General features: G+C 47.7%; 1 protein-coding gene across 16 annotated transcripts in view; it reads right to left on the minus strand.

Annotated features, from left to right (window-relative positions):
- Positions 1 to 664: 664 nt before the first annotated feature.
- The window catches only part of Fgfr2 (fibroblast growth factor receptor 2), a 99,396-nt gene continuing 76,473 nt past the window's right edge, over positions 665 to 23,587 (minus strand). For 12 of the 16 annotated variants that reach the window (XM_058581351.1, XM_058581358.1, XM_058581350.1 and 9 more), the window contains 9 exons: positions 22,534 to 22,684; positions 19,575 to 19,696; positions 18,156 to 18,266; positions 16,489 to 16,679; positions 9,230 to 9,352; positions 8,621 to 8,691; positions 6,705 to 6,842; positions 5,240 to 5,345; positions 665 to 2,357 (listed from right to left, as the gene is read on the minus strand). In XM_058581351.1, the coding sequence (XP_058437334.1) occupies positions 2,193 to 2,357; positions 5,240 to 5,345; positions 6,705 to 6,842; positions 8,621 to 8,691; positions 9,230 to 9,352; positions 16,489 to 16,679; positions 18,156 to 18,266; positions 19,575 to 19,696; positions 22,534 to 22,684 (1,178 nt within the window). In that variant the 3' untranslated portion in view covers positions 665 to 2,192. Of the gene's footprint in view, positions 2,449 to 5,239; positions 5,346 to 6,704; positions 6,843 to 8,620; positions 8,692 to 9,229; positions 9,353 to 16,488; positions 16,680 to 18,155; positions 18,267 to 19,574; positions 19,697 to 22,533; positions 22,686 to 23,587 lie in introns of all 16 variants that reach the window. The other 4 variants (XM_046449837.2, XM_046449836.2, XM_046449846.2 and 1 more) reach the window with 2 other exon arrangements.

Raw genomic sequence — 23,587 nt, forward strand, 5'->3', positions numbered from 1 at the left:
GGCCTCAAAGCCAACAGAGACCCACAGGCCAGCCCTGTGTACAACAGCCCCGCCAGGGTCTAAGAGCATGGCTGTGGCTCAAGAGAAGTGTCCTGTTACCTCCTTTTCCTGGTGCCAATGAGGCTGGCAAGCAGATGTAACGGGAACTCACTGTGTCCCAGACCGTCGTGTTAACTAACAGGCAAAATTCCATTGCTATCTTCAGATTCTTGGTGGTATGAAACCAAATTCATCCATGTTTTCGTGCTTCTTAGAAATTTTGAGATGCATTCAACTCTATGCATCACAAGTAAACCAGCCTGGAAGGGTTCAAGGTCCCTGGGATCAGGTGTCCTGAGCACCTCCCCTCGCCAATACCTCCCCATCCTGCACCACCTCCAGGTTTGTGACGCTCTCTCCCCTGCTGCTCCTTGGGGACCCAGGAAGGAATGAGGACTCTCTACCCTGAGGTGCCAGTGAGCAACCCAGACAGGGCTTCAACCAACTTCCAATGTCATTGGATCCATGTGCCCCACGTACGGCTGGTCCTGTCCAATCCCAGTGGCATATCACTGCTGCTTGTGGCAAACAAAGGGCCTTGCAGTTCTGCCTTCTGTGCATTTGCACCGCACAGCACTCTGTCAACACCTCCGAGCACAGGAAACCATTTGGTAAGACACGAGTATTAAAAAAATAAGCTGCGTGACATTTATTTTGTCTTGTTAACATTAATATCTGTAGAAACATTTTTATTGTCAGTATAAAAATTAACAGGTTTTATTAAATACTTTCTCCAATTTCGTAACACATAAAATCAGTGTCTTCTGCATTCATGTTGCATGGCTATAGCAAAGTGAGTGGGTGATCTGAAAGCAAAACACAATACTTTAACACAGAATGAACAAGACGGAGCTCTTCTGTCTGATGGGCCGGATCTTGAGGTGAGGTCTTGTCAGCAGCAGACGGAAGCAAACCCTTAAGAAGATGGAAGCAGCCCCCGACTCTCAGCAGAGCATTTCTGTGTTTCCATTTTCTATGATAGTTCTTTGAAGATCCTAAAAGGCTTCTCTGATGCCAAAGAACCTGGAAGCCATTATCAAAACTCACTGAGGAGGATGCAGACTCATCTGACAGATGCACAACTCAGGGGCAGAAGGCCAGCTGCCGGAGAGAACCCGTCCTCCTGGGGCTCCAGCTGAAGTCTGTCCTCGAGGAATGGATTAAGGCACCTTTGAGCAAGGGCGCTGGTACCATTTGTCTAGGGAAATCCAGCTAAATGCAGCGCCGGCCAAAGACAGAGCTGCACACCAACACCTTCCTATGAACAGGTTCCTGTAATATGGGCATTTAGGTGGTTTAAGCATAAAATTATCTGACAGCAGAGTTTAAACACAAATAAATCAAAAACTTCCATTTCCCCCAAGTTAGTCATATATTGTAAATATTTCTGTTCTCATAGGATCTGATAACTAGTTAAGTCCAAGCAATAGATTAACTAGTCCGCTGTGCTGCCCACATAGAAATGCCACTTAAATTACAAAAAAAAAAAAAAACTATAAATGATTAATTGCTTTTGTATATTACCAATCCATTAATAAATTAATGTTATACCATTTTCCCTGAAAGCAAAAGTATTTTTCCCACCTCTGCTTGGTGAAAATTAAGAAATTCTGTATAAGAACAGCATTTAGCAAATAACTATTTAAAAAAAAAAAAAAAGGAGAGACCAATTTTCTAGGTGTATTGGGACATCCATTTAAAATCAATACAAAAAATAATTCCTTGTAAATATATAATATATATTTATACATAATTTGAATATATTTACATACATCCAGCACCTATATACTGCATTTGTGCTCTGTAAGTGTGTGCTGACATATATTTTCTCCAATTATTACAAAATTAACAAGGAAGGCAGAACGTGTGTCTGCCTTGAGTCCGATGGGGCACAGCAGTACCCACAGTGGGTCAGGGTGAGGGGGCAGTGGCTCGTGGCTGTCCACTGCTCCAGAAACATCCTCCTCCTGGCGAAGGTGATAAGTTTTCAAATGTATAAACCTTTACACGTGTGCCGATTCCTTTTCCAATTATTTACTCCTCTGATCCATATATACAAGCAGAGACAACAGGCCCTGGGAGGCAAGGCCTGCCTGCTCAGTGTAGGTAGGTTCCTGGCGCTGCCCTGTCCAGGGACAGGAAGACACGCTCGTTCATGTTTTAATGCTGCCGTTTATGTGTGGAAACTGAGGCAGGCAAGGTTCGTAAGGCATGGGGTCCGGAGAAAACACAGAGTCATCCCCTGAAGAACAAGAGCTCCTTGTGTCGGGGTAACTAGGAGAATACTGCTCGAGAGGCTGACTGAGGTCCAAGTAGTCCTGAAAGAAGGGAGAGAGATGTTTTATTTCATCTCGGGTCAGGATAACAAGGTGAATACGGCTCGAGAGGCTGACTGAGGTCCAGGTAGTCCTGAAAGAAGGGAGAGAAGAGTCTTGTTTGAAATGCAGGTTCCTGAGAAGTGGGCGTAAGCTGGGAAGGGACAGGGATCCCCTGGAAGGCCTACAGAGCCCGTCCCCCCAACAGCCAGGGACACCTCCCCCAAGCCCAGCTTCATCTACCCCCCACTGCTGGTGCTGGGGTCTCCTTAGCCCGCAGAGACCTACGCCAACTCTGGGGCCAGTCACCCCCTTGCTAGAGCGTGTGGTTCAAGTTCAAGGCCCAGCAGAGTAGAAACACCTAATAGGACACGGTCCCCGGGACCCCTTTGCCTAATGAGATCATGAATATTTATTTCCTGAATTACATCTTACTATTATAGTTTCTAGGACAATTTAAGGGGAACACTTCTTCATTCAGCACGTAATTTAACACATGTAATTCATTACTCTCAGAAGCTCGCTCGGTTGAAAATGTAAACAGGTTCAAAAAAGGCTTGGATCCACTCATGCATGTTAAATCCACAGTGGGCCACTAAAGGGAAGCTTAGGGAAATGGAGGTCTGAGATTCCCCAAAGCACCACCTTGGTGTGGCTGCTGAGGTACCCCTGCACCCAGAAGAACAGGCCCTCCTCCACCCAGGCCTGGGCTAGAGCTGGTGGCCTGCTCTCACGCAGCCCGTGAGCTAAGGACAGTTGCTAACATTTGCACATGGATGGAAAACCTCAAAAGAAGAGTAATATCTTATGGCACTCAAATGACATAAAATGATATACAATTCATAACAATTCCAATTTCAGGGCCCATAAAGTTTTAGTAGAACACAGACACCCATTTATTTACATACAGTCTGTAGCTGCTTTCAGGCTATGATGGCAGAGTTTCGACAGAGACCATATGGCCCTTAAAGCTGAAAATATTTACTCTCTGGACCTTTACAGAAAGCGTGTGCTGACCCCACTCTGAAGCCAGGGGAAGATTTCTAAATGGGGACTTTCTCAGTCTCACTGCCTCAACCGAGCTGGCATGCTGGTAGTTCTGCTCATACGCCCAGAAGCCAACTCCATTTCTGTGACATGTGGTTTCACCCAGAGGGGCCTAAAAAGTGCAGACCACAGCAGAAACAGCCTCGGCGTTATCAGAAAAGAGCCCACGGAATGTTGGCGACTATATGTTTTAAAAGACAGAGGGGAAAAAAAAAAACCCCACTATAATTCATCACCAGGGCTGGCAAAAGAAAGAGTCCCCATCCAAGAAAGGGGATGTGTCGGTTCCAACAACACCACAGTATGAACCGCACCACTAGAAACAAACACGCCCACCACATCAAAAGAGGACTTTTTGCTTACAATGATAAAAATGAAATTTTGTCCTAAATGGAACCATTTTTCTTGAGCATATGGTAATGATTTTCAGAAGGAAAGAGACTTCGATTTTTATATCCGTTAGGCAATATGGCATTCTGCTTTTTTTATTTTAGGATACTACATATAAATTTCAGTATGAACGGACCCCTCTTTAAATGTGAATATATAAATGTGTAACGTGGAGCAGGGACACGGGATCATTAGAAGAGAACTTTAGTGCTTTCTCCAGTTTCTAAATGAAGCCATAAACTTTCAGATCTGATAGGAAAAAAAATAGGAATATCAGTGGATTCCAAGTCGAGGGTTAAAGGAACTTATGCTAGAAACAACAATTTTGGCAGGAGAAGAAAGTTGGTGTCCCCCCTCCTACCCCCCGCCCTTGAACTGTTCCGTTCTTTCAACTTCTGAAGGTCAGCTGCATTCATTTAAATGCAATCTCTCCCTTTATTCGGCACAAGCCATAGTGAGACACACAAGATAAAAGTTGCTGAGTTGAGCTTCATATCAGTCCATTCGACTGTATTTTTATTTAAAAAAAAAAAAAAAAATCCCTGTAAACCTGTTCATTAAAAATTAAGTGTATAATTGGTCTAACATATTTGGGAGATGTTAACATTTTGTGGCTCCAAAGACAACTGTGTACTCTGGGGTTGTTTTGTTTTTTTCCCCATGTGAGGGAATACTGTTCCTACATCCTCATTAAATATCTCAAATTTCATTCATTACTAATTTCTCCCCCGTGGGCTTTTCCTGGACTCCAGAGTTTTATCATCTTTCCTGCTCAGAGCATAACCACACTTTCTTGCCATAGCCCTAAAGACCACTCACTCTCTGGATTGGGTATCGAGTGACACAAAGTATTTCTTTGGTGGACATAGATTACAAATATTTTGGAGAAAATAACCACTTTAACCAACAGGTATCAGTTTTCACTAAAAATCCTAATGGTCACTCCCCACAGGAGGCTGTGTGTGTTTACATGCACAAAAAGGAGGTGAGAGCCACAGCCCCTGCCAGCTGAGATCACCCACGGCAGCATCGGTCACACAGAAGGACTCACTAGGTGCCATCCAGGGTCAGCGACAGGGCATCAGCTGCTCTCACACTCATGACCAGGCACAGACTTGGTGAGCACAAAGCCTGAGCTCCCTCCCTCCACACCAAAATGCAGCAGCTGAACACTTCTTCTCCCTCCATCCCAGCCACACGCCACCAGCAGCCACCGCTGGGCAGCCTCGGCATGGCCTCCATCTTTGGTTTCATTAATCAGAATTTACCAAGTGCACTTCTGAGAAAGCTTGTGCTTTGAGAGGAACACACACACAGTTCACTGTCTGGCCCTTCTGGTACCATGACAGACTATACCACGACTCCAACGCGGGAATCGCGTGTATGAAGCTGAGCTTCTCTCCTGAGCTGGGCAAGGGCCCCCGGAGCTTCTGGAAGGAGGTTCTTACCTCATTGGTTGTGAGAGTGAGGATTCGATCCAGGTCCTCCACCAACTGCTTGAACGTCGGTCTCTGTGAGGGCACAGCGTGCCAGCAGTCCCTCATCATCATGTACCTGGCAAGAGACGGGCCCCTGGTGAGCTGATTTAAGCACTAGGCTATGCCAGCTTTAACAGGAACATGCAGAGGCGCCCTGAGTAATGAAAAGGTACCAGAACCTTCCAAGCCACTCAGTGAGGAGGGAGTCGGTCACTATTCAAGGACCCAGTGCTTGCTTCCTCCGAAAGGCACTTGGACTTACAAAAATATGGCTTCACCCAATATGTCCTAGGAAGACATCTAGCTAGGCACCCCTGTGACGTCACCACGGCCTCTCGATTTCAAGGCCCTTCTGGAGGTCAAGGGAGGAGACGGGTGCTGCTAGGTCTCTAGCCTTCCGCCCTGAACACGCTGCTGAATACACTTTGGGTTTTGTTTTAAAGATTCCAATTGACAAAGGTTCCTCAGTTTAAAACAAAATAAAGTGTGAAAACCACAACTTTAAGCCAAGGGTTTCAGGGGCCGATCTGCCCCGATGGGCTGCACGCTGACTTCCTGATTAACTCTCGCAGAGACCAACGTTCCTGGGCTTATCTTGATGGGGAGTTTCAACAGACCCTCTGCATTAGGAAAAGCAAGAGGAACGACAAGGAGCACAATAAATGCCTTTATATAATACGCTATAAAATGTGGTCATTCATCAATGCCCACTGTACACCTAAAAGCACTCATGGGATTACTGACATTAAATCCCTGTGAAAAGACGCACAATGGAGCGCAGTCTCTGGGACAATTGCTGCTCTTAGTTCACCCCAGGGCTAGAGGGGGGACAGCCTCCTTTTCCCAGTGCCACTTCTATTGCACAAGGCACACGTCACTGACACAATGTAACTCCACTTACAGTGCGAGGTGGATTTTTCCAGAAATCAGCTACTGGTTTTATGGTCAGATGCAATACCCTGAGGATTTTTAGTTCTCTGCACTAAGATATGAGTGAAACATGGGTTTGCAGACACTAGCTATCGGCTCTGAGCAAGTGTGGTTGATGTCCATCTGCAGTGGTGGCCGTCAGGGGTCAAAGGTGCTTCAGAAACGCCCACTCTGTCCACTTGCCACGCTGGGGCTGGCAAAAGCACCTCGGCTTTGTGAGGGTGGCCCCACGGCTTCCTAGCTTGCTACCTGACCCGGGCACCTTCCTGACCCTTGAGGCACAGGAGACACCCCAGGAAGATCACTCCAGCGGGCTCTGCGCTCGCCCAGGCAGCCGCCTGCCCTCTGTGCACCGCAGCAGGCTATCTCAGCTCTGGGACTGAGCACGGACACCTTCAGCAACTCTTCTCAGAGCATCTTTAGAGAATCGGGGCTTTAGGATACAGAGGTGACTCAGAAGGGTGGTTGATGTGGCAGCAGGCCCGGCGGGGAGAAATGGCCTTACAGCTCATTGGTGCAGTTGGCTGGCTTATCCATCCTGTGTCCTTCCTTCAGCAGCTTAAAAAGTTCCTCCACGGGAATCCCTGGGTAGGGTGAGCCCCCTAAGGTGAAGATCTCCCACATTAACACCCCGAAGGACCAGCTGCAAAGAAAAGAGAAAACACAGCATGACTGACCCATCCAAACGGCAGGAAAAAAATAAAACACCTGCCCACTTCTTGCATTCACAGATAAACGAGCCCTCCTGTGATTCATCCCACGTCACCCTTCCTGCTCCAAGGCGGCTCTTTGAACAGGGAGGGCTGGGGTACTCTTGATGGAATTTTCCATTGCTCTTAAAAGTTCTTGGTCTCAAAGATGGCACCAGAGACACAGGATCTCCATTCCTACACTCCAAAGGCTTCTGCTCCTCTCACTCTTCCCGGTGTGCCTGACACAAGGACTGTGATTCTCAGATTCTCAGAATGGCTGGTAGAGTGCCCGCAGCAGATGCTCTGTGACTTACTAAGATGGCGCAGGAGTCGGTGCAGGGCCAGGGTCAGGATGGGAGAATGCTGTGCCCACCTGAATTTCACCAGGACACCCCACAGGGCACATTCACACAGGCTTCTTAGAGACCTGCATTGGTTTTTTTTTTTCTGAGCCTAGTTCAGGGGATTCAATCCCTGGGGCGATCAAGCAGAGAACCACAGGTTTAACCTGTGTCATCGAAGCTCTGGAAACTGTCCTTACTGACTCTCTGCTGGTCAGGTTTGGGAATGAAACTGTTCCTGGCTTTCTATGGAGCAGAAGCAGAAGCATGATGTAGGCAGAAGGAGCCACTGGGCTTCAGTTTGCTCATGGCACAAACGGAAATCAGGACCCTTCCTGCCCAAGTTGCCGAGAGGGCCAACCCTGCTGGAAGAGTCCAGGCCTACCCCAGGAATCCTGCTCACACGGGAAAAACAGACCGAATGACTTTAAAGCAAACAAACAAAAACAACAACAAAAACCAGGCCAGGCGTGGTGGCACATGCCTGTAATCCCAGAGGCTCAGGAGGCTGAGGCAGGGGGATTGAGAGTTCAAAGCCAGCCTCAGCAAAAGCAAGGTGCTAAGCAACTCAGTGAGACCCTGTCTCTAAATGAAATACAAAATAGGGCTGGGGATGTGGCTTGGTGGCCGAGTGCCCCTGAGTTCAATCCTCAGTGCCAAATAAATAAATAAATAAATAAATAAATAAATAAATAAATAAAATAAAATAAAATAAAAATACAACTTTTTCCCTTGGAATAATTATAGACTCCCAGAAACTTGCAAAAACAGTCCCTTTCACCCATCTTCTCCCAAAGGTAGCAAGATCTTTCAACTGAATTTCCAAAATCTAAAAAATCAGTTGGAGCCTGATCCTAACTGCATTTTTAAGTGCATAACAGAAACATTATGTAATTTCTACTATATTTCTAAAAGAGACTAAGACCAGACCAGATTTTTTAAGAGTCATCCCAGTGAGCAGCCATGGTGGAGATCATCTGAGCCGAATTTGCCTCACTCAAGTGTCCCCCAAGGACAACCTGGGTGGGGAGCACACAAGCCCCCTGAGCAGGGAGGGTGTAGGTACTACTTTAAGGGACTAAAGAGAGTGGCAGCTGCGGATTGGATTGGCCATCTGGACAGCAGCTCTACAGTACACACCCCTGGGGGCGTGGGAGGGTCACCTCGCTCCAGCAAGGGGAGGTAGGCGATTCCACCTCCTGTGCTCTTCAAAGGTGGCAGACTAGTAACAGAGCCCTGGCTACCAGCCTACTACAACGTCTGCGCTCTCTGAGGCCTTCCATGAACGTGTGCAATGCAGTGGCCACCAGAGGATGAAGACAGAGGAAGAACATGCCCTGTTCCTGTGACCGACCCCACGAAGGAGCCAGAGAACGGAGGTCACTTACACGTCACTCTGGTGTGTGTACACTCTGTCAAAAAGGGCTTCGGGAGCCATCCACTTGACAGGAAGCCGCCCCTGCGAGGGTGGGAGAAAACGTACAAACCCACAGATTAAAACTATGGCAGCAGGCTCGATGAGCTGCACTGTAGCCAGGAGGTGGAACCTCATGGTTTCCCTGGGTCAGGGTCAGTCGTCAGGACAGAGACAAGCTCCAACTAGGACCGGACGTAACATGTCAGCTTTGGGTGCGGTAATAACCTGCCATCTCCTTGGAGTCTCAATACCATTTATCCCCTGCACAGACACACCCTGGCCAGGTCCTAGACAAAAATTAACCCCGTAACGTCCAGGCTCTGTTCTGTGCTATGAAAGTTCTTGACAGACAAGAGTCATGTTAAACGCCTGGAGGCTCCTGCTTACTCAGGATAAAAGAACGTTTCGCGTTAACCAAGATCATCCTGAATTATCGCCTGCATTTGCTTATTGAGAGTTTGTGAAGAGTATGGCCAACAAACAGGAATGAGGGGCGGAAGCTCCTTCCAGCTCCAAACGCCAGGAACCTGGAATCCTTCTGTGCCCCCCACCCCCTCTCCCGCTGACCACCGAGACTCACATTCGTGGTCTTCTTGTAATAGTCTATATTGTTGATGTCTCTGGCCAGTCCAAAGTCTGCTATTTTCATCACATTGTTTTCTGTTACCAATACGTTTCTGGCTGCTAAATCCCGATGAATGCACTGAAATCAAGAAAGAACGAATTTCAAAATACTTTAAAGAAGCAAAAGAAAATATAGGCTCATTTCTTAAAATGCAGACAGAACATACATTTCAAGTCAAAAGGCCATATTGGAGCTGGAAGACGAAACTGGTCAGCTGAGACCACCCGAGAACCCCCAGCACGACTCTGGTATTTATTTTCTAATTGTGAATAAGTAACTAAGCCAAGGCCCTGGTCATTTCAAGACCACACTCTTTCACCGGTAGCCCCGACGCACCAGGGCCCTCCTTCCAGCACACAGAATGGCACTGGAGGGTCCACACCTGCCATCCCAACACCTGATCCTTAAACCCACTTTCAGAAGGGCTGGTTCAACCCAGCATCAATCTTTACCTCCTGGTCCCTTCTCTGACGCTCTGACCTGATACAACTCTGGTCTCAGAAGGTCTACAATTACAACTTTGGTATTCCCTTTCCACAGATGACGTGCTCCCTGCTCCTCCTAAAGAGGATGAATCAGCTCTCCACTGCCAGATCCAGCGGCCCTTGAACCCCCTCCAAGTTCTTCCTCTCTACAGCTTCGGACACTGCTGACCGCTTGCTCATTTTTTGAAAACTGTCCTTCCCTAAGCCCCGCTCTCCCTCCCCTTGCTCTTGGCTCATTCTCTTTCTCTCCTGGACACTCTCTGACTCTGTGGTTGGCTCACCTTTTCCTCTGTCCCTCAAAAGTAGACAAAGTGCCCCATTGCGTCTGTGCATCTCTATCTACCCTCACAGAGTCAAATCCTAGATGACGTATAAAATGGTCACAAATTCCCATCTCCACTCCGACCTCTCCCGAGACCCATGTTCTCATTTTCAACTCACTGTGGGACATTTCCACAGCGGTGTCCCCTTGATGCATCAAGGTTCAAGTTTCTACTCCCCTGATTCTTATTCCTTTTGTCTCTCTCAATCAGAAAGGGACACACCAGCATCCTTTACACCCAAGTCCTGTTGATTCCAACTCCAAAGTGCCTCTCCAGTTTGCCACCTTACTGCTGACCCCTCAGTGCAGGCTGTGGTCATTGCCCGCCCCCTGCGGACTGCCACACTGCCTGTTCTCCATGCTTCAAACTCAGCCAACTCCTCTCCCTCCCTTCCCTGTGTTTTAGACGCAGACAGTTGTGCCCCTGAGAGGTGTGTGTCACAGCATTCCCCATCTATCCAGGCCCTCAGCCCTGTCTGTCAGAACACCTGGCCTTCACAGGGATGCAGGCTGTGGCTACAGGGCTTGCTAGGGGGACTGACGGTGAGGGCCGATGCTTCCTGGGAGTCCCTCTGGTCTCAGAAAGGCCAAGCTATTCTAACTTCTGTGTTTCCTTCCTACAAATGAAATGCCCTTGCTAGCTGGAGTTTTATCTGCACTCTAACATACCACGATTTCATCACGGTACATGGTAATTAGGGTCCCGAATCATCACCCTGTAATTTTGGGAGAGGTAAGGCACAAAGAAGCAAGTCAACAATACCATCAAATGCCTTTATACAGGTTACCAATAAAGGGTAACTGTCACATGACGCCGAGAGTCTGACCAATCCACTGGACATGGCTGCCAGGGGGCCACACTTAGACAGGCACTTAAAAAAGAGCCAAACATTTTGGAAATAGGAATTAAGAATTATTTTACTCTGTCCACACCCCCAGCTAGTCCTTGTGTTTACTTGCTTCCGTGGGACGGCTGAGTTCAGAAACGGGGAAGCAGGAAAGCCACCAAGTCTGTGTGTCCCCGGCCAGACAGGAGCAGGGAACATGAGCACTCCCAGAGCTGCCTGCAGATCCGCGTGGCTGGGGCCGCCTTCCTGGTCTGGAGGCCTCTTCAAATTGAACTTCCAAGCCCTGGGCCAAACTCTCCCGGTGGTACTCTGCCTCCAACACGTGCTGTGAGTTTGGCAAGCCGTGTGGTCAGGAGAATCCAGCTTCCCCTGCACTGGGCCCCGACCACACATCAGGGCTCGACTGGGAAGAGATGCTGCCTAGGGCTACTGCCACCACCTTGTCCATATCGGACACCCCTCTTCCTGGGGAGCCCGGACACACCAAAGGCCCCGCCAGGCTGAACAGAAGACTTGGAACCAGAGCCAGAAAAGGGAAAATAATTTAAAGCAAGCCAGATCCCATCATTCACAGAAATCTGAGTTGTTCTCTAGCCCAAAGAGCTGACTATTTATATAATTAGGGCCCGAGACAGTTTGGCATTCCCCTCTCCTACAGGAGAAGGGTCGCTCAGGAAGGAAAGCTAACGCCCCCAGGACGCCTCCGAGGTGGGGCGATGGGCCTGCTTAATAGGAAAATCCAACCCGCTCGGGTTTAATACTCTGGAAGCTAAATTGGATGTGCAATTTGGTTACAAAAGAAAATATGTGCTTTGAACTAAAAATAGCAAGGAGTTTATAAACTATGTAAGGCCAAACACCCCCTTACGAACTGCACCCTGTTACCACATGCACCCTAGTGGTGCTTTACTTGCGGACTCCCTCTGCACCCCCACCCGGATCTGCAAAGTCCCCCAAAAGATCAGGTGCTGAAGCAGTGCAGTACTATCCAGAGCTTTGGGGGAATGATTGGATCACAGGGCTCTGACCTCATCGATGGATACATCCATTGGATGCATTAAGAGAATCTAAATGGACTCCTGGTGGGACCACCATGATGGTCAGCCTCACCTTAGGTCCAGAGCAATGCAGCCGCCAATCATGAGCTGAAACCTCAGTTACCTTGAGCCAATAAACCTTATTTCCTCTAAGTTGTTTTTCCCAGGTATTTTTCACAGTGCGGAAAGGCCAACACACCTGCATACTCCCCACACCACTGACAGCTGTGTCCCAGCACAGAGCACAGAGCCTGGCCAGGGAATGGTCTGCTGAGCTGCCCTCCGCCCCTCCTTCCAGGGAGTGGGTCTCTAACAAGGCCATCTCTTGGCTGTGAGTGGGAGGCTGTGGGTAGGTAGGCAGGATAGGACCCTTCCCCTACTTCCTCTTTCTCGACTGTCAGGAATGAACCTTCTGGGTCTGGAAACAGGCGATTCCTAAGGGGAACATTCTTTTTTTTTAAATATATTTATTTTTAAAAATTTGTTCTACTTAGTTGTACATGACAGCGGAATGCATTTCAATTCATCGTACACAAATGGAGCACAACATTTCAATTCTCTGGTTGTACATAGTGTAGAGACGCATCATTTGTGCAATCATACATGTACCTAGGGTAATGACATCCATCTCATTCCACCATCTTTCCTACCCAAGGGGAACATTCTTAACATCTTCATCTCCCACCCTTCCCATCTATTCCAATGTCTTCAACTACAGGCAGCCCTGGGCCAGGGACTTTGGACCCATGCAATGCCCCAAGGAAACATTACTGTCCCTTTGACTCTGGGTTCTTCTGAAAAATCAAGGAGTGAGCTCACCAGGTTACTATAACTAAAGCCCCAGAACAGGGACTCTCCTTGGTCCTGCTTGAGTCCAGGGAGAGGTAGAGACTGCCTGAGAGTCGGGCCCGGCTGGGTAGAGGACCAGAGGACTTAGCTCCAGGACAGCCATGTTACCCTGGGGGCCTACAGGTCTCACCCCTTAAGAAAGGACAGTGATTCTGCCATGCTTGGGATCAGAGCCTTCCTTCCTGTCACTTTCCAACAGTCCTCAGCACCCTTATTTATAAAGTCCCACCAATTGCAAATTGTTCCAAGGCTTAGTTATGTAGGATCCTGTAAGCCAGGTGCTTGACACCGTGCCTGACCAATGGTGGGCTCTCAAAAGGTAGTCACTGATGAGTCACAACAGCGGCTACGGCCATCCCAACACCATCTGTGAGGAATCCACCCTCCCACTGTCGTCCTGAAATGTTCTCACGCGTTTTAAAATGTTGGCACGTTGTGCAAAGTTCATTTGACTCCTAGTTCTCTTCACTCCACGGGGCAACTCCAAACCAAGAAGGGCTCGGGGTGCACAGGTTCGGTGGTGTGAGGCTGCCACTGGCTTTGCAGCCAGACTCAACACGGGTGCTTCTCTCCTCCTTCTGAGCACTGATTCCAAGTCTTCTGTTTGACCCAGAGGGTCCTTCGTGTGTCCTAACTCCCTGGGGTAAGGGGTGTCCACACTCGACAAGACGGTTCACAGCCCACCTCTCCCCCTTCCTGAAACCCTCCTTTGGGGCCTCTGCTTCCCCCTTGAATCTCAGACAGCGCCTGCTCAGCCTCCACTGCCTCCTGAGCTTTTCACCAATCTTGGGATTTGAGTTTTCCCGGGGTCCCACTCCAGGCTTCTCATCTTCCTCTTCTAGGTTTCCCTCTAGGTAACTGATTTGCTACCACAGCTTGACACCACCTTCCTCCACAGTCTTCCAGTTGCCTGACCGGTCCATGGGTCTGCATCTGCGGCATGTTGGACACCTCCCTTTGAATGGCTCTGGGATAACCGAGTTCTGGGTTTTCCACCAAAACCCATCCCTGCCCTGCCTCCCAATTCCCAAGTCTTCTTCATCTTGGAAAGCTGGACCACGTCCAGTTTTTCAAGCTGGAAATCAGAAGCCATCCTTGGCTACTCCTCTCCCCGGACCTAATCAAGTCACTATCCTCACAGCAAAATAAGTCTGAAATCACACTAGCAACTTCGGTCAGTGTCTTGGGCCCCACTAAGCCCTGGCCCACACCTACCGGCACCTTCCACAGGACTTGGTGTTTTCCATCTGCCATGCAGGCAACAGGAAGAGCCATCTGTAAAGCACACTCCTGACCTGTTACTCTCCCTTAATGGTTTCTGGCCCCTGGCATGGGGCCTTAAGGTCCTGAATGAATGGGGCCTTATCACACTGTTCCCATTCAGGGTTTTTGTTGTTGTTGTTGTTGTTTACATACTAATTTTTATTTTCATGTTAATTGGAAATCACTCATGGGTCCCGCTGCAAGAGGTCAAGGGCTATGTCCATTCTGACTAGGGCTTGAGGCTTCCAGGGAGGCCTGTTGAGTTGAAGGACTGAATAAAATGCTGAGGCCAGCCCTCCCACCGTTTTGTATGAGCAGCAGCACCCTGTGCCTCTCCCATCTCCCACCTAGGGACAGCTGGGAGAGACTAGGCCCACAAGTGACCAGGCTGCCTCCAGCTAGACTGTGCCCCCAGGGTTCTATCTGAAATACTACAAATATTTCAGAAAAGGTGAAATAGTGCAATGGATAACCAGGGTCACCAAACTTGCTTATTATTCTTACTTGCTTGCCTTCTCTCTTTGTATTCAGCATGTGCACGCAGGCGCATGCGCGCGCACACACACACACACATGCACTCTTACTTTACCGCTCAGCTCTTTAAAAGTTGTATCACTAACGCTTCACATCTAAATTCTTCAGCATTTACAGGGTGAACATACCTGATTTGAAAATCTAAAATCCAAAACATTTTGAGTACTGACATGACACAGGTGAAAAATTCCATACTATAAAACTTGGTCTTATGCACAAAATTAATAAAAATGTTGTATAACGATACCTTCAGGCTCTTATGGGCATTTTGTGTTTAGATTTGGGTCTTTCCTTCAAGAAAGGTGTATGGAAATATTCCATACATGGAAATCAGAAGCCATCCTTGGCTACTCCTCTAGAGTCTCAAACACTTATTTTGGACACGAGCCACTTGACCTGTGTCTCCCACCTTAACACAGTTGCACTGTTGCCCCAAATTCAGCTTTGACACAGTAACGTTACCTAAGACACAGGCCGAGCTCAAGTTTAATTGTGCACAATGTCCTTTGTAAAAGCTGGCCCCACCTCCCACCCCAAAGGAACCTGCCCAAGTCCACTCTCACACCTGGCTGCCATCTCTTTAGCCTCCTTTACTCTGGAATGATCTCCCTGGCACTTTTTGTCTCTTGTGACATTGACCCTTTGAAGCCATGTCTTGTCAAATGCCAGCATCCTGGACCTGTTTCCCGATGCCCAAGACGTTCTGATTGGCAAACCGCCCTGCTTACACGCACATGCAAAATCACAGGACTCAAAACTGTTTCAGTTAGTTTCCCAAAACCTATATACTAAGAGATTTTATAGGGAGAATCTGGAAAAGTTTTGAGCTCTGAATTTTCTGGAAAATTTTTTAAAAACTTAAAGTATTTTTTAAAAATCAAAACAAAACAATGAAAATAAAACACAAAACAAAGACAGAACCCACAGGACCCAGGGTGGAGACCAGGGCTGCAGCACGACTGCCCCTCCCATCCACTTCACGCATCAGACTCACAAGGCCCCTGTGGGGATACAGGTTTGTGACCATCCAAGCAGCCCAGGCCCCCAGGTGACAGAGGTCCACACCCACCAGACCTCAGCTTTCTGGGTTCCCAGGAAGTTCCTGATGCTACATCATATTTCCCAGCAGAGAGGAGTGGAGCTCATGTTGCCTGAGGAGGGGGTCTCTGCACCCCTCCCTGAATGTGGGCTGAGGAAGGGTGTCTTAGGTCCCCTGAAATGCCCCCGAGCACATCTGGGTACCTGCTTAACTGCTTCCAGAATAACTCACATGTTTCAAGTTCCTTTGAAAGTGGCATGCTTGGAATGCCAGCGATTTACCTCGGGGGACCTGGCCAACTTCTGACCACAGAGGGTCACTCACCAAAGTAAGCCAAAATGAACTCAGATGTCCAGGATTCTGTGTTACTAAAATACCCTTTCACTTGATCTCTCTTCTTAGCATACTTAAGGCCACATCAAACTCAAAATCCTAAACACATCACCCAAAGTCCATGTCCCCACACTCAGTAACTACAAAACAAATGAAGCCCAAACAAAATAAAACAAGAAGTCCCACATCAGGATGACAGGGAACACCCCTGGGCCAGTCACCCTCCACCGGGGGCACTGAATTCCCAAGAGCACCAAACCCAGCCCCATCTCAGAGAAGAGACGTCTTTCCTGCTCCTCTCTGCAGCGTCCCCACGAGTTTATGAGGCTGCTTTGCTCTTTAGAGTTCATTAAACTCGAATATGCACAAGGCCATAAAGACTTTCCAGCCTGCACGAGACATGTGAGGGCATGATCTAGAGAATGAGCACAGCCCACCGCCCAGCGCCTTCAAAGGCACTTTTTATTGGCGTTCCCCCGGCCGAGAGGAATGAGGAGGACTCACTTTTTGGGAAGCCAAGTACTCCATGCCTCTGGCCAGCTGGTAGGTGCAGGACACCAGGTCCTTGAAGGTCATCTGCTCCTCGGGCACGCGGTTGATGTCATAGGAGTACTCCATGCCGGGCGGCCTGCGGGCTCGGAGGTACTCCCGGAGGTTGCCTTTCGAAGCGTACTCGACTATGACATAGAGTGGCCCTGTTGACAGAGAGGACACGCTTCCTGAGGCAGCGGGCCAGGATCTGCCCTGGGGCCACTCAGCAAAGGGCCTCTAGTTACTGCACCCAACGTGGCACCGCCATGTTGCCGTCTGTGGCTTCTGCAGCGCTGAGGATGGAGACCCAGGTGCTGGGTAAGGACTCTACCACCGAGCCACACCATCAAGCATGGGTGGTTTTATTTTTTGTTTGTTTGTTTTTTAAGTTTTTACATGCAGAAAAGCACACATGAAAATAGAACACCTGTGTTCTGATCTCTTCAAATGAGAATCAACATTGGGTGGTGACATCTTCAAAAGCCTTCAAGAAATGAAGCAGAGAGGTGGTGCCCTCCCTATCATGGAGGGCAGTGGCTCTCATAAATCTGTTCCCTCTACTATTTACTTCCAATTCATCTTAGCTACTCTACGTACATCTAGTATTGATAAAATGTATGTATTATTTTTAGTCACAGAAAGGAACAATAAAGAGAACTTTGCTACATTTTCACTGATACATTCTCTTGGGGAGGCTACATGTCACCGATACGTCATTCTCATCCGCCTAAGCTGATCCCTCCTTTCCACAGCAGGACAGCATGCTGTTCCATCTCCCATACCACCCTCCCTCTGCTTCTCTGTACTGGTGGGCATTTAGGTTGCTGTATCCACCATAACTGAGTGGGCAAGGAACATGGCTGTGTCTCTCTGCCTTCAGATTGCCATACTTCTCCATGGCACAGACTGGAAGGTCAGCAAACCAGGGCCTGCAGGCCAAAGCTTGCCCATTGCCTGTCTGGGTCACTGACACACAACCAGGTCCATGCATTTCTGGACTAAGGCTGCTCCCCTAGTACAATGGCAGTGACATGTGGTTTCAACAGAGACCACAAGGTCCACAAGACTCTAAAATATCTCCAACTGACCTTATGGAAATAAGTTGCCAATGTCGACCTAAAGGAAAATTATCAAGACAAATGTGCATTTTCAAGTTTATAGATTATTGTCAAATTGGTTCCCAAAGCGCCAGCAGATGTTCAGCGGCAGCAGCCAGGGAATCCCTCTGCGGAGGAAGAGGCACCCCTTCATACTGCTCTCCTCTTTCCTTCAGAGCCCACTGTCTGTAGCTGACAGCAGGATGGGGCGCCTCAACTCCCACCACAAGGGAAGAACTTCTCAACCAAACACAGGGTCTCATGTTCACACTCACAAAAACATAAGGAGATCGCCCTTTCCAAAATGGCCTCCAGATCATGACCTAGAGACAGCAGGACCTGACACCCGCCTGTCCCCAATCCCCAGGCACAGAGGCCCCTTTGTGTCCCTGCCTGGGAACATCTTACAAAGGGTATTTTAAGGAAAACTATAAACATGCACATGAGGCACCCCAGGAGCAGGATTCAGAAGCTCAACTGCTTCTAGAAAGAAGCCTGCTCTCAACTGTGGGCTGAACATCTGGAATCATTTCCCCTACTCACCGTCCTGTGTGCAAGCTCCAAGAAGGTTAATGATATTTTTGTGTTTTCCAATCATCTTCATCATCTCCATCTCTGACACCAGATCAGAAAGGTCCTTTTCCGTGGCATCATCTATGAATAGTAGGTGACCACCAATCAGACATTTCCTCTGATTTGAGGGCTGTCACTGCTAGTGACGAAACTCTTGGTTGAAACTGAATCACAGAACCAGGAAAGACTTCCCCAATCATCTCCCTCATTTTATCAGCAAAGGAACAAAGGCCCGGTCAGGGTTCTTCGGGGGGTCACTAGCAAACAGTCAGGATTAAAACAAGGCATGTGACCCTAAGCCCAAGTCTTCTGAAGCAAACATCACAGACATGAGAGTGTTTCTCTCTACGGTGAGCCAACCCCTCCTCTATCATACATAAGGAATCTTAGAATCACTACAGATTTTCTCCAGAGCAAGAATTCCCTCCCTACGCAACCCCAGTGGCCCTTGGAACACTCAAAGTTGGCTCAGGAGGCTCCCCACAACTGTGTGTGTAAACTGTGTGCAGCATCCTGGGCGGGCCAATGGCCATGGCGCCCATTGGCTACTCAAAGTGGCTCCAGTTCCCATCTTAAAAAAACCTCCAGCAAGAACAGCAAATCCTGCAGCCCAAGGAAAGACTTCTCTGCTTGGAAACCACAGAAACACCTAGCTTTGGACCTCCTTTCCGACATCCCTACAATAGGATTTATAATGTGACCGTTCCCTATAACCTTTCTCATAAAAGACCAGCTCAGGAGCATAAGTTAATGGTTAAAAGTTCTTCTAGCTCCCGTGGAGCGGGTCAGAGGGTTGGTGCGCGCTTCAGGTTCCCACAAGTGACAGCAACTGGATGCTTATGTCTCGGCTGCTGTCCTCACGACCCAGGTCTCTGCACCAACCCCGATTCTGTTAGATCCTTTGTAGCTTCTAAGTCACTTCCCCCGACGGGAGTCATTTCTGCTCCTCTCCTTGCAAAGAAAGAAGGTGTCCTACTCACTGAGCCTCTAGTTACCTCTTACAATGTCAGTTTCTCTGTTTGAAGGCTCGAGTTTGAGTCCTGAAGCCAGTGGGCCAACCCCCATCTAAATCCATCAACTAGGAGTGGATACTTTCTAAGCCCATAAAAACACAGAGCGGGTGAAGAATCACAGTCACCTGCAGGAAGCCCCAGGACAACTCAACCTGGACGGCCACCACTTGCGAACAGAGGGGGCTTTTCTTTCTTGGTAAGTACACATGGCTCAAGATAAATAGTCTGTCCAAGACGCTGATTTATCTTGAAAACTCCTCAACCTCTAGGTCAACTATGTGCCCTCTGACCCCTGCCATGACAGAGTTCACATGCCACAAAAGGGGCATTCTTGATAAGACCCTCTGCGCCCCGCCCCCGCCGCCTCCCCACTCACCTTTCAGCATCTTCACTGCCACGGTGACCGCCTCCTTGGGCTTGTCTTTGTCGATGCCCACTGCTTCAGCCATGACCACTTGCCCAAAGCAACCTTCCCCCAGGGGTTTGCCCAGCGTCAGCCTAAATGTGTAAATAGGGGATTAGCACACGGCATCTGGTGGATGGGCGCAGCGAGGGAGATGCCAGAACTAAATATAACAATCTTTCAGCAGCTTGCAAAAGCATGGCACATTTATCATATGGAACTAATGAGACTTAGGGTACACACGCGCTGGGGTATTTTCTTAGTGACGTTTCAGAGAACGTCAATTACTGGTGGAACAGCTATTCGGTTTCACATTTGTATTCTCAATTTCTTTTCTTTATGAAAGGAAGGCCCCCTTGCTAGGGAGCTGGTCAGTGCCCCTCTCCCCCACCACCAAGGGCCAACAACGAGGTGCTTCAGATCTTGAGCCAATTAAACATTTGTAATTTAGAATGTCCCAAAGAAAAATGTTAAGGTTGTTCTTATTTTTTTTTGTCCCTGTAAAGTGGCAGCTTTAAAAAAAAATCACTATTATTCAAATACCAGTGGATTTTATGGTCACATTCCTTGCCAAGTTACAGGATCTGAATCTTAAATGTGTTTCAAGGAATCTTTAATTTCTCACTACAGGAAGAAGAAATTCTAGAAAATGGGGAGCATACTTTTTTGACATAAGTTTAGACAGAGATCCTTATGACTACCTGAAATTAATCCTGAAAATTCCTCACCTCTAGATCAACTATGTGCAAAGGAAGAAATTGCAAAGTGAGCCTCACAAATTACATTTTTAAGCCCAGAAGCTCTGTGCCCATTTCATGAAGGGCCACATATCACCCTTGGACATTCCAGAAACTAGCAAAATGCGTCTTTGGAATGTTTCTGAATGTGGTTTCTTAAGCCTAACAGCAAAATACTGAGCCGCCATTAGTAAACAGTATTTACGGTAAGTAAGTACACAATGATTTGCAAAAGTTCAGCAAAAAAAAAAAAAAAAAAAAAAACCAAAAAAACAAAAACAACAAAAAAACCTGAGGGCAGCATATGCTATGCTGAGGTCATCCTGTTTCCATTCAGAGCTAAAATTAAATTTAACATCTTGGCAGAAAATAAACATTTGCATTGGAAAAATGGCTAATTTATGTCCTACTGCCCTGCTACTACAAGCATAACAATCCTCTCTTTGTATAAATTCTGCCTCCGATCTAATAAACTGCTTCTAAATAGCCTTCATTCATTGGAAATCAGCTCCACCTACATTGGGGCTAAACACTGTTTGGAAATGCACAGTACTCAGATTTTCCACACTTGGGGGACCCCCAGGTGGGAGCTAACAGTGCAGTACAGACTCCTACTGTTGACCAGGGTGTCACAGGTGGCAAAAGCTACAGACCTAACCTGAGGCTGCAAAGTTCCTTACCCATGAGCACAACTCCCCAGCTCAATGCTATACACAGAGGAATGTGTGCGAGAACTAGCTTATTTATATAATCACTCACAGCCAGGGGCTGGCAGGGTTCAAGAGAAACACCCTTTCCCCTTTCCACACTCTGCAGGTAAAGAAACCATTCTTTGTGCTTCCCCTGTGCCTCACCAGTGCATGTCCGACAGCCAAGCCTTAATGAACGGTGTTTTCCCCACAGTATTCAGAAACTGGAAATTACTTCCATTAATATGCTAATTGAATAATACCTGGACAATTACTTGGTTCTAGCTTATGATATGCATTCGTAGCTCTATATTGGCTGTTGGAAAAGGTAAGCAATGTGAAATTGTATAAGTCAAAATCACCAGTGACGCATAAACTTCCTCTTCCTTCCAAAGAGAACTCCTTATAGGATCTCCAGAAAAGCTGATCTTTGTGTTTCCAAATTTGTACATGTATATTAAAGAAGTGCATCTCTAACATAATCTTAGGGAGACAAATGGGGTAATTGTTCATAAGCAGGTTAAGAGCTCTTTCCAATTTATCTGGTACAGAAAGAGAATCAGCATTGCACCTTTTACCACTCTAGAGCTGTTGGGACTCCAGTTAGTACAAGTACCTCAGAGTGAGCAGACAGTCCTCAGGGAGCTCCCCTTCAGAAGGTGGGGCTGGTGGCGGGGTGGGGATGTCTCTACTAGCAGCCCATGATCTGCCCCACTGGCTCTGTGACTGGCACAACCATCTGCTAAGGGTTTTCAAGGTCGCCAAGACATGAATGGAAATGAAAGGGGCTCCCATGGCCAAGAATTGCGCTCAGTCCTGGGAGGTGTGCACCATGACCCTCGTTTTATAGGAACTGACTGGCAGAGTCAGGGTTCAAATTCAGCCCAACAGAGTCCAAAGTACATGGACTTGCTCAAGTGAGACCCAGAGACACACAGCTCCCAGCAATGCCTTCAATAAAGCCCAAATGGCCACCTTTTACTATGGCAACACCTGTATACCGCCCTGTGAAGACAATACTGTGCACCATAGAAGTCAAATATTAGGTACCATATCTGAAGCTTTTCAGCCCAAAATTACATTAATAAGCATTGAAAACAGCAGCAATGGGTAAAGATCCTAAAGGCAATTTACACTCTAATTTCTCCAAAGAAATAAACCTGAGAACAATCATTTTCCAGTAATTTCCAGTAATTCTGCTTTTATTCCATTTGACTGGTTTTGAATTGTCCAGAAATTTAAAAAATGATAACCAGATGCCATCTTGTTTGGGGAAAAAGCCAGAACTTTGTAGCTCTGATTTAAATAAGCTATTTAAAAAAATAAAAAATTTAAAAAAAAATTTTAATCTTTTCTAGGAGTTGTTATCTGGAAAGTTAATCTCACTCCTATTGACACCATCAGAGCAAGACCTTTGCAGTCAAGACCTAGAATGACAGTGTCCATCCAGGATTCCCATTTCCATCCAAGTTTCCATTCAGGGATGTGCCTGGCAGAAATACTCACTTATCTCTGGGGAACTCCCATTTTGGGTCCTCTGGCAGCTCGTACTCCGAGACCCCTGCCAGCATTGGGGTGTCAGCGGCCGAGGACAGACGAGTCGTTATCCTCACCAGCGGGGTATTGGAGTTCATGGAGGAGCTGGACTCTGCGGAAACCTGGATACAAAATGCAAAGACAGATGTAATCCTGGCTCCACCTGGAAAGGCGGGAAGGCAGCCGGAACCCAGCCAGAGTATCAATTCTTAGAGAGAAAGCAGGTGGGGCCTGGGAAAAGCCATGAACCAAAATGAAAGCCACTGGACTCTGATTCCTTTGTCCCCCCTCGACGCAGCACTTGGATCGGGTTTCAAAACAAAATTTTTACCTAAGTCTGATTGAACTATTGTCTCCTTTCTATCCTAATTAAGACAGCTGCTCCACACAGGCAGACCTCAGTGGCTCGTCACAGCCTCTCTGCCTGCACCCACACCTGTACTGAGCCCCCAGTAATCAAACTCCTCTTTCTGCTCTTCATTGACCAATGCTAGGCTCATGAACTTTCTCCAAAACTTGTAGGAAACAAACTTTTCCATATTTCCTCCACGTCTGGGAACGTAAAGCAGAACATCTCAAAGAAAGAGCTCCGACTGCCTCTATTCAAGGTCAGCCAAGACCCAGGCACTGGGCCCAGTCAGTCTCCCCAGTCCTTTGGAAACTTGCTGATCCCCAAGCCGTTCAATGAGAATGAGCTGCCTCTGGTCCGCTTCAGCTTCAGAAACCAGTGCACAGGCGAGGCAGAGGATCCAGGGAGAGACACCTTCATTCGGTCACCTGGGAGCAGGCGGGGTTCTTTTGCTCATGCACCCAGATCCATTTCCTTCTGTGCCTGATTAGGTGATTATTTCCTAAATCTGTCATCTCCCCTGGCTGGTATCTGTAAAGGAAGACCCACGCACAGCCCACCTGAAGGCCACCCCTGGGTATGACTACACAATCTCAGATGGTCACGGGCTGCTAGAAGACATCCTTACTCTACACCAGGAACAAGACTTTGGCCCAAAAGTCAGAATATGAGGCT

The sequence above is a fragment of the Marmota monax genome, unplaced genomic scaffold (assembly GCF_021218885.2).
Source record: "Marmota monax isolate L192 unplaced genomic scaffold, Marmota_monax_Labrador192_F-V1.1 WCK01_AAM20220418_F8-fsc00004, whole genome shotgun sequence".
NCBI lineage: Eukaryota > Metazoa > Chordata > Mammalia > Rodentia > Sciuridae > Marmota > Marmota monax.